Source organism: Mustela putorius, unplaced genomic scaffold (assembly GCF_011764305.1).
Source record: "Mustela putorius furo isolate JIRA1106 unplaced genomic scaffold, ASM1176430v1.1 tig00003988_pilon_pilon_pilon, whole genome shotgun sequence".
NCBI classification, from domain to species: domain Eukaryota; kingdom Metazoa; phylum Chordata; class Mammalia; order Carnivora; family Mustelidae; genus Mustela; species Mustela putorius.
Window position 1 is genome coordinate 7,169,066 of NW_025422127.1, and position 16,803 is coordinate 7,185,868.

Sequence of the window (16,803 nt, forward strand, 5' to 3'; positions counted from 1 at the left end):
ATAAAATAGTTAAACTGGTGAGAGATGATGATTGCCTGAGAATGGAGAAAATGGATGAGCTGAAAATTAAAAAATGGGATGAATGAACAGAATTTGATTCCGCTGGAATGTAGTAGATGAGGGAGCAGAAAGAGTGAAGTTTGATTCTTAATTTCCTGATCTGGGAAACCAGATGGGAACCAGATGGATAGTGGCAACCAATTGCTTTTACTGAAAAAGAAAATGTATGAAGAGGACCAATTCTTTTTGGGGAAGTATGTTGATGCCAATGAGACTTCCAGGTAAGGATGTCCAATAAGCAGTGGGATATTTGTGTCTGGATCTCACACAAGAATTCTGGGGTTATAGGTTTGTGTGTAAGGGCTTGATATCATGATTTTCAGAGATATTCCAGTAACTTTCTTGTTTTACTTCCATAGCACTAAATTCAGGAATGTACTTGGGCATTAGCCTAGAGAAGCTAAGAATAAAGGGTTTTTTTGTGTGTGTGTCTGAATATGCTCTATAGTGTATCTTAGCTGTGAAGTTGTGTATTACAGAACTCTTGAGATTGAGGAGCTACCTTGAGATTTATGAGCTACATTGCCTACGTGAGATGGTGTCTAGAGAGAACTATCGACCCATCGCTATACAAAACAGTGTGGATAGGGCCAGTCTAAGTTTACATATTTAAGAGTAGGACCGGAAGGGGAAGTGAAGTTTTAGAAGGTCTGATGTTACGTATTCCAGAAAGTCTGAATATTTGGAAGGTTTAGAAGCTTTTATTTTTTATCTCTTTGCTGATAGTGCAACCACATTCCTGTTGTAGTATTTCTGTTAATCTGGACATTCTATGGTTGGAGGTCATACACGGTATTATCAATAGTTTGGTAGTAATTGAAACCATCAGTGTGCACAATAAGATCACTCCAGGAGAATAAATTAAGAAGGAAAGAGCAAAAAAACAGAATTTTGGGAAATACTAATCTTTAAGAAGTAAGTAGAAGAGAAAAAAAGTCCAAGAAGAGAGTAAGTAACTGATGGTGAAATCTTAATTTACAAAGGTAAATTGAGTAATATTTGGATTTCACCATCAACTGAGACAGATATTTCAGAATGACATTAGACAACTTTTCTTGTTACACATGAATACATGCTCATTATTTATATAAAATACATTTTCTAAAAGATTTGGAACAAAGGCTCAGGAAAACACCTGGGTTTCTTAGTTTTCAACTAGAATGTTAAAACATGATGATTAAGTCTATTAAGAATTTAATAAAAGAGGGTGCTTGGGTGGCTCAGTGGGTTGGGCCTCTGCCTTCGGCTCAGGTCATGATCCCAGGGTCGTGGGACTGAGCACCCCCCCCAATCAGGCTCTCTGCTCAGCAGGAAGCCTGCTTCCCTTCCTTTCACTCTGCCTGCCTCCCTGCCTACTTGTTATCTCTGTCTGCCAAATAAACAAAATCTTTAAAAAAAATAGAATAAATTTACAGAATATTAGTTATAAGTAATTGCTATACCTTAAGGAAATTTTGGGTTTTCAAATCACTGTAAGTATTATTTTTATTTATTTATTTAAATTTTTATTGTTATTTATTAGACAGAGAGAGAGAGAGATCACAAGTAGGCAGAGAGGCAGGCAGAGAAAGAGGAGAAAGCAGGCTCCCCGCTAAGCAGAGAGCCCCATGCGGGGCTCGATCTCAGGACCCTGAGATCATGACCCGAGCTGAAGGCAGAAGCTTAACCCACTGAGCCACCCAGGCGCCCCTGTAAGTATTATTTTTAATTAATGAATTCTAATTGCATTACCTCAACTTATATAACAGGGATGAAAAGGACTTTAAAAAAGACAATTTTGAGTCACTCCTGCCAGAGTTACTAATAATAAGAAAATTAAATTTCAAAAGAAAAATTGGCCACATAAGGAAAGGCACTGGGTGGAAGCTTGATGGTAGATTATGAGCCAGTTATTAGAGGATCATTTTTTCCTTTGAGGTGGGTGGGGGAGGGAATAATTGGGTGACAGGCATTAAGGAGGGCACTGACATAAGGAGCACTGGGTGTAATATGCAAATGATAAATCACTAAATTTTACCCCTGAAATTAATAATACAGTATATGTTAACTGAATTTAAATAATTTAAAAAGAGTATCCTTTTTAAAAGCTCTCTAAGACCTCAAGAATAATGTCTGCCACATAGTCTACCTAAACTTTTTTTTTTTCTAAATTCACAGCTTGTAATACATAAAACTTACACTATAGGATTGGATACTATGCAGTCATCAAAAGAAATGAAATCTTGCCATTTGCGACAACATGGATGGAACTAGAGGGTATTATGCTTAGCGAAATAAGTCAATCAGAGAAAGCAATTATCATATGATTTCCCTGATATGAGGAAGTTGAGATGCAACGTGGGGGCTTGGGAGGCAGGAAAAGAATAAATGAAACAAGATAGGATCGGGAGGGAGACAAACCATAAAAGACTCTTAATCTCACAAAACAAACTGAGGGTTGTGGGGGGCAGGTAGGGAGAGGGTGGTGGGGTTTTGGGCCTTGGGGAAGGTATGTGCTATGGTGAGTGCTATGAATTGTGTAAACCTGGCGATTCACAGACCTGTATCCCTGGGGCTAATAATACATTATATGTTAATAAAATTAAAACATTAAAAAAAACACAGAAACTTATACTATAAGAGCTGTCAAACTTCCCAAAGTTGTGTGTAGACACAAATGATCCAAACTACTGTTCTGAGAGCTCATTAATGTCCCTCCACCAAGGTAACATGCTCTCCATGTTTCCATCTTTACTTCTTGTCAGATGGAAAAAACAAATTAGTTTACAAAGTATTTGTGGTGCAAGGTCTTATTTCACAGCCAAACCTTGTTGCCCACTGACACTCTCAACAGTCCATTGTCCTCCATACTGCAAAGATGTCATCAGCTCAGTTGTCTGAAGGTGCTTATTTCTTCATCTCCTATCTTTACCCTGGTTCAGGCTTTCCCTCTACCTTTCTCTGCTTCCTACTCAGTAGTTGCAAGATGTCTTTGCCAAATAGTGGCTCAGATCTTCGGAGAAGCACAGATGATTTTTCTGTTTACTCTGGCTTTATAGACAATTGCTTCCTAATGAAGGCTTTTATATCGGTGTCTTATTTGAGCATCAAAACTGTTTTCAGCAGGGTATTCATTCATTCCATTATTTATCATCTGCCATGTGCCAAGCACTGTTCTAAGTGCTGGAGATACTGCAGGGAACAAAACAGAGGTTTAAAAAAAAAAAAAAAAAAATCCAGTGCTTCTGAAACTCACTTTAGCTGAGACTAGCGGTAAAAGGGGCGGGGCAGATCGCACAGCACCTGGCAGGTCAAGGAAGGAATTCTGACTTTTACTTTGGGCGAAACGGAAAGACAGTGGATGGTTTGAAACAAAGGGTAGTTTAATCTTCCATTTTACAAATTAGGGAAATAAATAACTATAGCACAGTAAGTGCACCCGTATGTTCCGTACAACTCTGTGAAGGAACTGCAATTTAGGTACTAAGGAGGGACAAAAATTAACAGGAGGTGGGCACTGACAGGGGCCATTAGCCCAGGGATGCGAGGGGCCAGAAATGAAGAGGGACAAAACGGATGAAGATTAAGCCAAAAGGAAGCAAACGGCTTACACCGAAATACAGTTTAACTCAAACACACGGCAAGAGATAGGCCAAGAGATACGTGGCTCCGTTCAGAGAGCAGTCACCCTAAAAAAAGCAAAGAACTGGCCCAAGTGTGTGCGGGTGGGGCGGGGGACGGGGGTGGGGAATGAGGGAAATGGCTCCTCCCGGAACCTGGTGGGTCCCAAACGTGACCACGCCCCCGGCCCCGCCCCTCCTGCGGCTCACCTCCCCAGTTGGCCGCGGCGGGGGCGGTGGCCGTGGTGCCCGGAAGTGCGGCTGACGTGTCCCGGCCGCGCTCGGAATTGTGGGCGACTCGGGTAATGGCGTCGGCGAGTCTGGAGGGCTTGGGGAGCAATCGCTGAAGCTTTTTGCCAGGTTGGCTGGTGACGAACTGTGGCCGGACCCCGCGGCAGCGGGAGGGACCTGCCCGCCTTGTGGGCTCCTCGGTCAGAGCCGGCGGAGCCTAGCGGGGCGGGGCATCTGCGGGGGGCGCCTCGGATAGGAGCTGTGAGAGTTGCGAGGAGGTTGCGGGAGGCGCTCGGGTACGCTCCGGGGTTCGCAGCCCAGGCCTGGCCGAGCCCAGGAGGCGGGCTGCGGAAGGGCCAGAGAGGCCAGAGAGGCCAGGAGGGATCTGCCTGTCGCCCCCAGGGGCTGACAGGGCTGGAGTTCGTTTGCGCCGCTCGTATACTGGATTGGAGTTTGGTGGATCATGTCCGGCACCAACAGCCCCGAGGCGGTGAAGAAGCTGCTGGAGAATATGCAGAGCGATTTACGGGCCTTGTCCCTGGAATGCAAGAAGAAATTCCCACCTGTCAAAGAGGTAAGCTTTGGACGGCGTTGGGAGAAGGCACGGTAAGCATGTCCGGTCCTATTAGACCCAGCCCTTCACTCCCAAACTCCTGTCCTGTCTAATTTTCACTTGGTCCTCACCTTTCCAGATTTACGAGTCAGTGGCTTGCACCACAAGCGCGTTATAATTTATAGTTTCCTTTGAAGACGACTGGGGTGCTTTGATTTTCTCTACTGCTGTCCTCAGCGTTTAGAAATGAACTTCGGGGAGTGAGCCGATTCAGCTAATGTACCTTACCCTCGCCTTTTCTGGCCTTTTCCAAACTTGAAACTAGCCAGGCCAGAATTAAAAACTTAAAGTTTGTTGCTTCTAAAAACTGTTACCCATCGTTGTGGTAAAAAAAATCTCCGCTCCTCACGTTTAAGTATGTATCACTCAATGGGAAGTAGTTTTCCTTCTTGTCGTGTGTTACGCAGCCTAACTCAGTGTCAGTACTATCAAGAATTAGTAAATTGTGCAGTCACCTAGCTTATGACAAATATTGAAGGCCCACAATAATCATGTTAAGTCTTGTTATCAGCTGTAATGGGACGTTTGGGTTTAAATTCAATACACTCTTCATCTTTCTTTCGTGGGTGAATAGGGGGGTTAAAGGGTGGATTTATTAGATTATGAGGGTAAGATTTTCAGAGCAAAAAGCTTATTATTAAAAACAGGCTTCAACTAATAATGTATATAAAATGTATATAAATTGTCCAAATATTTCTAACTTGAAAATTTTAATTTAATCACTATTGACATTTTTCTTAAGATGTCATTTTATTTCTCTTAAGCTTTTTAAAATCGCCTCTCATTTTCCTTTCTCTTACCTGACATAAGGTATTTCAATGATATTTTTGTAAGGGCAATTTTCTTTTTGTTAAAGACTTTATTTATTTGAGAGAGAGAAAGAGAGAGAGAGAATGAGAGAGCACATGAGAAAGGTCAGCTGGAGAAGGAGACTCCCTGCTGAGCAGGGAGCCTTATGTGGGACTTGATCCTGGGACTCCAGGATCATGACCTGAGCTGAAGGCAGTTGCTTAACCAACTGAGCCACCCAGGTGCCCCAAGGGCAATTATTATTATTCCTATTTAATGTAGTTTGGTATATCCACAATTTCATTTACTATTTAGGATTCACCAAAAGTTCACTAAGGAATTTTGGAATGTTTTCATGTTAATTTAAATGTTTTCCTTTTATTATTATAACAATTTTATAATTAAAACTTATCCAGTAAAGTTTGGATTTTAGGCTTCCAAGGAACCTTAACTTTTCTGTAAGTGCTTTTGGTCTCATCAGTCTTCAACAAACTCCATCTAGTATTTCTTTAATAAAGTAAGCAAATATTACCCAATAGTGGAAACCTGATGTGCCACTTTTGGAAAGATGATTATCATAATATGTTTTATTTCAGATACTCAATAGCTTGTGATACAGATTTTCATTATTTTCTCTGTATCCTCTTCTGTTGAAAGTTATACTAAGTAATTTTATTTTATTTAAAAAATTTATACTAAGTAATTTTAAAGAATTAAGCAGTTTTAAAGAATTTTAAAGAATCAGGCTGTTCTAATTGTAAGAGAAATGCTCATTATTGAAATGTCAAATCCATTTTGTAATTTTTAACAATTTATAGAACTGACTGTTCCCAGCTCTTATAATTTATATAGAGACTGAGATTTCTCTATATTACACATAAAGGCCTTTGTGGGCTTGCTTGAAAATTTAATTGCCATTTATTACATTATTTCTTTAGGAAAATGCATTCAGAATTCCAAACAGGTAACTTACAGAGTTCTAGAACTCAGTCTATCTAATCTAGGAACTTTCATTAAAGCTCATTAGTTTTTTCACTTGAACGTGGGCCAAAGAGATACTTAGTGATTGCACCTACTCTTTGAGGTAATGGCAAAAATAATTCTTGGTGTGATAATCTCTGATAAATAATTTCCTATATAGTACCTACTCCATAAGAATCCGTTGAATGTTAGAACTTTGACTCCTTAACCAATGGCACTTCTAATATACTTAGGGTCCCACTTTAGGAATTGGAAAATGACCATTACTGTGTCAAGTTTAAAACAAGAATGAAGTAGTAAATATTGAAAATGATGATTCTTTAGGAGGGACCCTTGATTTTCAAGAAATATTTTGGTTGCATTAAATTTTTCCTGGAAATTAATAGTAGTGCCAAGTTTTGGCTTTTGTACCAGGAACTGGTACATTTTTGTTTTATTTATTTTGGGGATGGGGAGAGGATGGTGCTCAGTAGACCTTAAGGCAAAGCCTTTCTCACTATAAGAAGCTTTACTAGTTAACGCTGTCCCAATATCTTCGCAATTATTACTGAAAAATACTTACTCTGAACTACTTATAAGGGTACTAAACAACTCAGTGCAGTACAGAGGTGATTGCACATGTGCTTTGGAAGGGATGCCTCCTTCCCCACTACCTTTTAAACAAGGTAGAATGAAGTGATAGCGTCTATATTTAATCTTTATTTTAAGTTTCCAGTAATTTTTTTTTTTTTTTTGATCATGGTGCTTACAGAAGAAAAGAGTATTGGTAAAGGATAGCGCCTTATTTATTTATTTATTTATTTATTTATTAAAGATTTTATTTATTGGGCGCCTGGGTGGCTCAGTGGGTTAAGCCGCTGCCTTTGGCTCAGGTCATGATCTCAGGGTCCTGGGATCGAGTCCCGCATCGGGCTCTCTGCTCAGCAGGGAGCCCGCTTCCCTCTCTCTCTCTCTGCCTGCCTCTCCATCTACTTGTGATTTCTCTCTGTCAAATAAATAAAATAAAAAAAAAAGATTTTATTTATTTATTTGTCAGAGAGAGAGAGCACACAAGCAGGGGGAGCGGCAGGCAGAGGGAGAAGCAGGCTTCCCATGGAGCAAGGAACCCAATGCAGGACTCAGTCCCAGGACCCGAGGATCATGACCTGAGGGATCATGAAGGCAGAGGCTTTACTGACTGAGCCACCCAGGCATCCCTTATTTATTGATATTTATTCTTATCTTTGGAATCTCCACATTGTTTTCTCCATCTTAGTTGTTTTCATGTATAAATCTATCCTTTGCCTATTAAATTGTTTCAATAGTGGCTGTAATTTCATTGCCATTTTATAATAAAAGTAGTAATTCAATAATAACAGCAGTATATTCCTTCTCATATTCCTGCTTATTTTTCTTAGTCCATAAATACAAATTTTAGTGCTTCAGCTGTGTAACTTTTTTAGCACAAGTGTGCTAGCTAATTTGTTCTGGAATATTTGTATGAAAAATTATTCCTTTGCTTTAAAAATTTCTTTAAAGCGTTGTAAAATCATTTCTGTATAATTGAAATTCAGTGCTTTCAGAGGTAGTAATCTCTGAAGCTTTCTGTTTATGTATTTAGTGAATAAAACATTTTGGTTGTTCTGTTTGCAGGCATTACTTTGGAAACAAATGAGGGGGATCTAAGATTGGAAGTACAATCAGAGAGAATTTGTAATTCTTGAGTTGAGCTTTAATAGGATGAGTAGAAGTTAGCCAATAGAAGAAGAGGAGGGAGTCATTCCAGGCAGAGGAAACAGCGTATGTTTATATTTCATGTCAAATAAATTTCATGCTGAAGGTAATTGGGAGCCATTAAAGCTTTTTAAGAGTGAGAATAATACGATAAATTTATAATTAGTAACTTTTTTTCCAAAGATTTAATTTATTTATTGAGAGAGACTGAGAGACAGCACAAGCAGGGGGAGTGGGATAAGCAGGCTCCCCACTGAGCAGGGACCCTGATGGCGGGGCTTGATCGCAGGACCCCGGGACATGTCGTGAGCTGAAGGCAGATGCTTAACTGACTGAGCCACCCAGGTGCCCCTTAGTAACATTTTCCTGACAGTATTGGTGGAAAGAATTAGAGGGAACTGAGATTGAGGCAAAGAGAGCAAATTTAAAAAATGATTGCCTGCATGAAGGTAGCAGTAGAGGAAGACAGAAGGTAACTTGCATTGTGGTGAGCATGTGTAAAAGAGAGAGCATGGATTAAAGAGAGACTTAGCAGATAAAATTACCAGGGCATGGTGACCTCCTATATAATGCAGAGAGACAAATCTGTGATGCCTCCCAGGTTTTGGCTTGGAAACAAGATAGATCTCTAAGAGAAGGAACATAAGAGGAGTTGATTTTTTGGGTAAAGTGAGTAGTCCTAAATATAATAAGTTTAAGATTCATGTGTGACATCCAAGTGGAAATGACCAGTAGCAGTTCGAAAATGATCATTTGGTTCTTAAGGGGAAGGTCTAGAATTTCAGATTTAGAAGTATCAGTTTATACATGATAATAGAAACCATAGGAATAGATAAAGCGGTTCTGGAAGAGTGTATAAATGAGAATATCAGGCCCAAAGAAGGAACTTTAGGAAAAAAGAACAATAAAGGGAAAGAGGTAGCTGGCCAGCTAAAGTTAAGGATATGGGAGAGAAAGGGAATACTTGTAAAGCAAGGTCCCTGAGAAAGCTGGAGTTTCAAGGGCATAAGTGAATGAACTTGCTTTCAATCTGAGAAGGAACATATTTTCCTCAGATCGAGGAAGAGAAAAAGAAAAAAATGAATTTGAATGTGATAAATTTGAATGAGGGACATTGTGGAGAGATAGGAAGTTGTGGACAGTTTGGCCTATGACCTCTATTCTTGGTAAGGTAGGAAACAAGCTTACTGCTAGGAGTAATTAGTGATGAAAGGAGTGATGGGTAGAAAGTTTGAGGGGAGGGGTGCCTGGGTGGCTCAGTGGGTTTAAAGCCTCTGCCTTTGGCTCAGGTCATGATCCCAAGGTCCTGGAATCAAGCCCCACATCGGTCTCTCTGCTCAGCAGGGAGCCTGCTTCCCTTCCTCTCTCTGCCTGCCTCTCTGCCTACTTGTGATCTATCTGTCAAATAAATAAATAAAATCTTTTTTAAAAAATCATATACAGGATCTGTGTGTTGAAAATTACAAAATGGTGATGAAAGAAATCAAAGAAAGTTTGAGGGGAGCAGTGGATCACTTTAGAGAAGTGGAGGAGAAATTGACTTGGGACACTTAAAAGTCTTGGCAGGAAAAGTGGTTGAAATGATGATAGATGGTAAGGTCTATGTTGTATTCCTAAATAAGGAAATCCAACAAAATTTTGGTTGATTGAAAGAAGATGGAAGGTTAAGGCACTAGCAGCAGCAATTTAATCAAAGACCAGTTGAGTTGTGGAGTGGGAGAGCTAGAAGGACAGGGATTGGGACAATAAGGGGATATGGATTTCAGATTGCCAAATTAGGCTGCCCGAGAGGATGATGAAGTCCTGGGAATGGGTGGTAGAAGAGGAAGGGAATGAAGATCATTTGAGTTGAGGTGGTCAGAATTAGGGTTTTGAATGGATTTTTTCTTTCCCTTTTAATGAAGTGGAATCAATAAGGGTATAAATAGTAAAAAAAAAAAAAAAAAAAAAAAAAAAAAAAAAAGAGTGCAAGTAGTCTTCCCATGTCAGGTGCTTTGTTTTGTCTTGTGTATTTGGGCTTGATAAGAGTTAGTTGTCAGGGATTTTTGCAAAAGTTCTTATAGTAGAGTTCCTCAGTGCCCAGTGTTTTTATGTATTAGTTTGGTGAGAGAGATGCCTTTTACTTACAATGTCAGGATTCTTTGTTTAACCAGCTGTATGAGGACTGAGGACCAAGTTGGTTGGCTCTTCTAGTAGGGAGAAGATCTCATTTTCAGCATTGTTTGACAGTTAAGAATGAGGGCTGGATAATGTTTGCATGCTTAAATGGGAGCTATTTTGGTTTAATATTTTATAATGTAGTTTTTTTTTCTGTTGATGTTGGTTGAACAAATTTACTCATGACACAACCAATTGTGTTTTCTCAGAAATGTCATAGAGTAAGTTGGTGTTTTGTATATTGAAATAAATTTTCATAATTTATTCAAAAAAACGTACCAACCCCAGTCACATTAATATGAGAAGTATGTAAGGAGTTGGAAATTATTTTAGTCAAGACTTATTTTCCTGTATAATGCAATTTTAGATAATTGTGTTAGGGGAGTGGCCTTTGGTCTTTGTTTCTTTTCTTTTTCTCTTTTTCCCTTTGACTCTGCTCTTTCTATGACTTTATTCCATCGCTTCTTGGCCTTTTGGCTAAGATCAAGTGTAGTATCTATGACTTTATTCCAGAAGAGTTACCTTAGATTCCTAAGGTCTCATTAAATTCATTTTCTTCTGATTAATGGTTTAGATGTTAACTTCAAGAATAATGTAAGCAGAAATGTTTTCACTAGAACTTCTAGGAAAATTTTCTACATTATTGCAGTATTCTAAGAGCATTTTACAGTGAGAGTTCTTTAAACAGCTTTTGGTTAGTCTATAACATGTCTTATACATTTATGAAAGTCCATAAACAATGACATTTATTGTTAAAATATAAAACATTTTTTTCACTAAGTGTTTTGATCATCGTATTTTTACTTCTGTGAAGAAAATGAGAGCAAAGATCAGTGAAAACATCTTTAGTCCAATGTATTGATTTCATCTTCTTATCACTGTGCTTTGGTGATACAGAAGAAATAAAAGACATTAGGACATACTTCAAAAATGGAATTTTCCCCATTTTTCTTTTATATAAGTAGAGCTTATTTTCAGTCATGTATAAAACATTGGGTTTTGCTATCACTGTTATAATTTAATAGGAATTTAGTAGTGTCTTAAGTGTAAAGTATGGTGGGAAATAAGAAAATGAATGAGACTGCCTTTATCATTATGAAGTTAACTCAGTGTTGAGTAAAATATTGTTTTTTCATTAGTCTAGGGACCTTGCATCCATTGATTCTATTAGAAGATGCTGTTTTAATTTTACAGATGAGGAAATTACGGTTTTTTCTTGGTTCAGTAACTTGCACACATTAGTAAAGCTAGAAGGTGGAAGAACTGGGATGCGAATCCCTGTGCATCTTTCTGAAACTCCTCTCCATTGTATCATACTGCAAAGTGCCTTTAAAACATACTCAACTTGTTCTTACCATTGTTCCCATTCCTCTGCCTTGCTTCATTATTTGTTACTATTCATCATTCTTTTCCATGTTGCAGTTCTTTCATTTTGAAGTTTGTATCACTTTACTTTCCTGTTTCTCCTGGCTCTTTCAGTATTCCTTCTCCCTTTGTTTCTTTATAAGTGTAAACTAAATTTTATTTTCAGGCCTCTTCTCCATACTTATCCCTTAGCCCTGGCATCTTCTTAACTCCCCCTGCTGCTGGCCTTAACCCCAGTACCAGTGACTCTGAAAAGGGCTGCACAGACTGCTCTCTTTCCTGAGCAGAGACCTGTGTTTCTAGCTGTTGGTGGAACACACCTACCAGAATATCTTTCCCACACTTGAAATAGGACTTCTTGAAATTGAACTTAACTTATCAAAAAACTTGCCCTTTCCCCTCCTTTCATTTGTTCTGTTGATGGCATTTATCACTGGTGCTTACCTTAGTCACGTTTGGCTATCTTTCCCCCCTCTGCTCTCTGTATTCATTGTCACATGTTCCTTCCTGCTCTGTAATTTCCAACATACCTCTCCTTCTTTCTGTTTTCTCAGCATATTATTTTAGTTCCAGGTTTCAAATGCCTGGTCTTTAGTATGCAATAATGCCACAAAAGATAAACCATTCTACATGTAACCACTAGCTTAATATACTCAATATATGGCTCAGAAACACTCAGTGGCTGCTCTGTACGTAAAGGACCCCTTAGCATGGTATTTAAGACCCTCCTTGATTGTCCTAACCTTCCTTTCTAGAAGTGTCATCACCCTCATATTCTCTTCATATTCCTTTATACTTCAGCCAAGATTTATTGCCTGCTATATATTCTTCAAATATGTGCTACTGCTTTCCTCTTTCATGTTTCTGAGGTTCCTTTTGCTGGCCCAGACTCACCTTCTCCTGTCTTTAAAAAAAAAAAAAAAAAAAAAAAAAAATTCTGCCTTTCTGGACATCTGGTGGCTCAGTGGGTTAAGCATCTGCCTTTGGCTTGAGTCATGGTCCCAGGGTCCTGAGATCGAGTTACATGTCCGGCTTACTGCTCAACGGAAGGCTGCTTCTCCCTCTGCCTGCCACTTCTTTCTCTCTCTTCTTCCTGCTTGTTCTTTCTCTCTCTGACAAATAAATAAAATCTTCCTGCTTTCTCTCACTTCTTCCTGCTTGTTCTTTCTCTCTCTGACAAATAAATAAAATCTTAAAAAAAAAAAAATCCTTGGGGCGCCTGGGTGGCTCAGTGGGTTAAAGCCTTTACCTTCAGCTCAGGTCATGATCCCAGGGTCCTGGGATTGAGCCCTGAATCAGGCTGTCTGCTCAGCAGGGAGCCTGCTCCCCCCCCCCCTCTGCCTGCTTGTGATCTCTGCCTGTCAAATAAATAAAATCTAAAAAAAATAAAAAATAAAAATCCTACCTTTCATTTAATCCCACTTTAAATGTTGCTTATCCATTTGTTGCATGAATGAATTAGCTTTACAGATAATTATCTTTTTTCTTTTGAAGATTTGTTTATTTGATGGGGTAGCTGGGTTGCTCAGTCATTGGGCATCGGCTTGGGTCATGAGCCCAGCATCAGGCTTTCTGCTCCGTGGGAAGTCTGCTTCTCCTTCTCCCACTCCCCCCGCGTGTGTTCTCTCTCTCGCTGTATCTCTGTCTGTCAAATAAATAAGTAAAATCTTAAAAAAAAAAAGATTTATTTGAGAGAGAAGGGAGCATTTGTCTGCAAGGGGGAGGGGCGGTGGAGGGAGAGAGAGAGAGAGAGAAAATGAATCTCAAGCATACTTTGCACTGAGTATGGAGCCTGATGCAGGGCTTGATCCCACAGCCCTGAGGCATGATCCTGAGAAACACTACCTGAGCTGAAACGAAGAATTGGATGTCCAATCAGCTGTGCCACCCAGGTGCCCTCAGATAATTTTCTAATTTTCTCATCCCTTCATTCATTTGTTCATGAAATAGTTTTTGAGTACCTGCTGTGTGCCATGTACTGGTAGTTGCTAGAGCAAAAACTGTTACAGCTCCTTCCCAGGGTTTTCAAGCTATTATGTTTCCCTCTGTTTTTTCAATTTTCATTTAAACTTATTTTAAAAGTTATTTCTTCATAACTCTTATATTTTACCTTCTGTTATAGCGATTTTAGGGTTTTTGTTTTTTCTCCAAATAGCTCCTTATGGGTAAATCTTGAATCTTGTTTATCTTTCTGTTCACCATAGTGCAAAGCATTTTTATATCTAGGAGGTACTAATTAGTTACTTGTTGGAGATTAAAAATTTTTTTAAAAGGAAAGAAAAGGGATACCATATATATAGGCATATCACATATATTGTCCTCTAGGGAATGTTCTAGATCTCCCTATTCCCAAGTGTAGACTTCACTTTAGGTTTTTTGATTTTACCTGACATCCAAAATCATAAGTCTTTAGGCAGCTTTATGCCTGCCTGATGTCTTATGAGTACATTTTTATTTTATTTTTTTTTTATGAGTACATTTTAAAATCCAAGTTGCTGTTAATTTGAATTTCACATTACTTCTTTAGCTCTCTTTTTAATGCTATGTCCTATGGATCATTAATTTGGACCTTTGGTAAATTAGTTCTGATTTTGAGATCTGTTTTCATAGATGAAAGTTTAAAAAAAGTTCATTTTTTTAAAAACAGAACATAATAAAAAACATAGAACATAGAACATATGTTTCTAAAAAACATGGAAGCTTTGACAAAGGGAATTAGCATTCCTTTTTTTAAATTTTTTTTTTTTTTTAGTTTGTCCCTAGTTCAAGTAGTAGACATTTGTTAATTCTCTTCCTGACATCCATTTCCTCTTCCTTCATTTCTAGACCTTTGGATTGAGATGAATTAATTTTACTCCTTCTTCAGGGTACCATACCTTGATTAGTTTAATCTACCCTCCCCACCCCCACCATCCCCACCTTCATTTCTGCCCAGCTTACATAATGCCAGTGAGTGCTCCTGGACAAGGAGTTTCCTTTCTTTCTTAAAAGCTACTGAAAGAGATCTTTATTAGATAGTGCCATATAAAATTGTGAGGTGTAGAATGACTGCAGCTATTTTTATTGCCAAGATTGGAAGTGGCCTAAGGATTCACCTACCATGGAACAGGACAGATCTGGTAGAATGGCAAAGAAGTGGAACTGCAGCCCTGATGGCTTTGTGAATCTCTGGGTCAGATTTCCTCTGGATTTTTCAGTTAATGGGCAATGAAGTCTCTTTTTCTACTTAGAACTTTTTATGTTTTTGTTTAGAAACATTTATTATGTAGCTCCTGTATGCCAGGCACTATTAGGCATTAGTAATATGAAGGGATGAATAGAATATATTTCTTGTCCTTATGGGGCTTACAGTTAGAATGGAGGAATAGACATGTAATGAGGTGAATGGGATAAAGTGTTATAGGTACAAACCATAGATAGCCCACAAATATGGGAAAGCTTTTTGATAATTGTCACAGAAAAAATTGATGGAAGAAATTATTTCTGTCACTACTTATGGTATTATAAGGGTGCCAAAATCAGGAGAACCTGCTCCATAAGTCTACAGTTATCTTCATGTTATCAGCAGTGGTTTAATTTCAGCAAAACATTATTTGTCACATTAAATTAGTGTTAGTTTGGGTCTGTATGTAACTTTTGAATTTGTTGGGTTTATAATTTAGGAGTGGTAAAAATAAGGAATTTTTTCCTAATTTGATTTATACATGCTTAGATTTGTCAGTAACTGGGTAGGTCTATGGGTTTTTTTTTTTTTTTTTTTTTTTTTTTTGCTTTTGTTTTTGTTTTGTTTTGTTTCTTTTAAAGGGTGGCCTTACACTATTCAGTTTTGAGAAACGCTAGTAGAGATAGGTGCTAGGGAACTGTTGAAAATTTGACTCAGTGGATGAATGGAGGGCAAGATTATAAGTAGAGAAATCTCTAGGTTGTTTAGGTTCTAAACTAGTAGAACCTTCATTTTACTAATTTAGGTTGATAATGAGAAGTTTAAATCAAGGTGCAGAAGTGGGGTTTGAGAAGGATGAATATAAGATATGCTCACAAAATAGCCTTTGTGGTTGATCAGATTTGTGGGATGAGGGGGAGAATCTCTAGATGTGTAGTAGGTAAGTAGATGGATGCTGCTGCTGTTCTGAAAAATAGAGATTATAAGGAGGAGAAACATGTGTTTCTGGGGCTGAAGTGGAAATGCATGGAGGGGGTGACATAATGACACCTATTTTGAATATCTTGAATTTTAGGTGCCCCTTAAACATTTAGGTTAATAAGTCCTACAGTTTAGGAGACAGGCAAGGAACAGGAATATAATTTAGGAGTCTTCAGCATTTAGAAAGTAATTGAAACCATGGAATTATGAGATTGCCCAGGAAGAGTTTACCGAGTAAGAAGTGATGCCAAGAATATTCTAGATGGTCTTGGAAGAGGGGTACATATTCTCTTTGTCTCTACTTTTCTGTGCCAAAGTCCTTGGTGAGTCTATTTGGGTAAGCAAAAAATATTGAAAAAAAGAAAAAATATTTCTTGAGAGAGATTAATTTTAAGAGTAAAGGGTATTAAGTACTACAGTGTATTTAATTTTGGTGTTTTTTCCTAACTCAGATTACCCCCAGGAATAGATATATTAGACTACCCATCTTAACCTATCCTATCCTATCTCTATCTAAGCCTACAGAAATGGCAACTTTCTTAAAAAAATATTTTATGCTTGAGAGCCAGTTTAGGAAAAAAAAATAACTATGTTTATAATTGAGTAATTCCCTAGTGGATATACAAGATATCCTGATCAGAGTACAAGATCTTGTATCAGGTTACAAGATAACCTGATCAGAGTAGAGGATACTTATAAAGCAAGAAATTAAAGACTCTTCTTCACATAGACCATCATTGATAAACAGAAGGCAATCTGAGTCTGAATATCTCCATTTATAAAAGACGCTCTTGAAGACGTAGCTAAGCCAGTGTATGAAGTAAGACTATAGTGGTTAGGGAGTCCCTGGTATACAAATGTTGTCAGTAAACTCTGATAATGAGACTTTCCAGCCACACAGGGTGCCTAGGGGATAAGCTGTTACATTTTCAAAGTAGAAAGAGAATAGAAACCTGCATGTAAAAAATGGGGATCTCTAAGATAGGTCTAATTATCTCTAAGACAACAAATAGTCCTTATGATTTTTTTTGTGTGTTTAGGAATGAAAATACTGGTTATGTATCTTTTAAAACACTACTTTGGAACTATTATACTTTAAAAAAAAAACCCACCCACTTTTTATTTCTTTTCCTCATTGTGTAGGTATAAAA

The 16,803-nt window shown here is 38.3% G+C and overlaps 1 protein-coding gene and 1 non-coding gene across 7 annotated transcripts in view; both read left to right on the forward strand.

Annotated features, from left to right (window-relative positions):
- Nucleotides 1–3,922: 3,922 nt before the first annotated feature.
- MON2 (MON2 homolog, regulator of endosome-to-Golgi trafficking) overlaps nucleotides 3,923–16,803 on the forward strand; it is a 108,923-nt gene continuing 96,042 nt past the window's right edge. For 5 of the 6 annotated variants that reach the window (XM_004766585.3, XM_013063576.2, XM_045071837.1 and 2 more), the window contains exon 1: nucleotides 3,923–4,464. In XM_004766585.3, coding sequence (XP_004766642.1) covers nucleotides 4,354–4,464 — 111 coding nt within the window. In that variant the 5' untranslated portion in view covers nucleotides 3,923–4,353. The remainder of the gene's footprint in view (nucleotides 4,465–16,803) is intronic. The other variant, XM_004766587.3, reaches the window with a different exon arrangement.
- Nucleotides 10,601–10,787, forward strand: LOC123389667. The gene has a single exon (XR_006604299.1). It is a non-coding gene; the product is annotated as a U2 spliceosomal RNA (small nuclear RNA).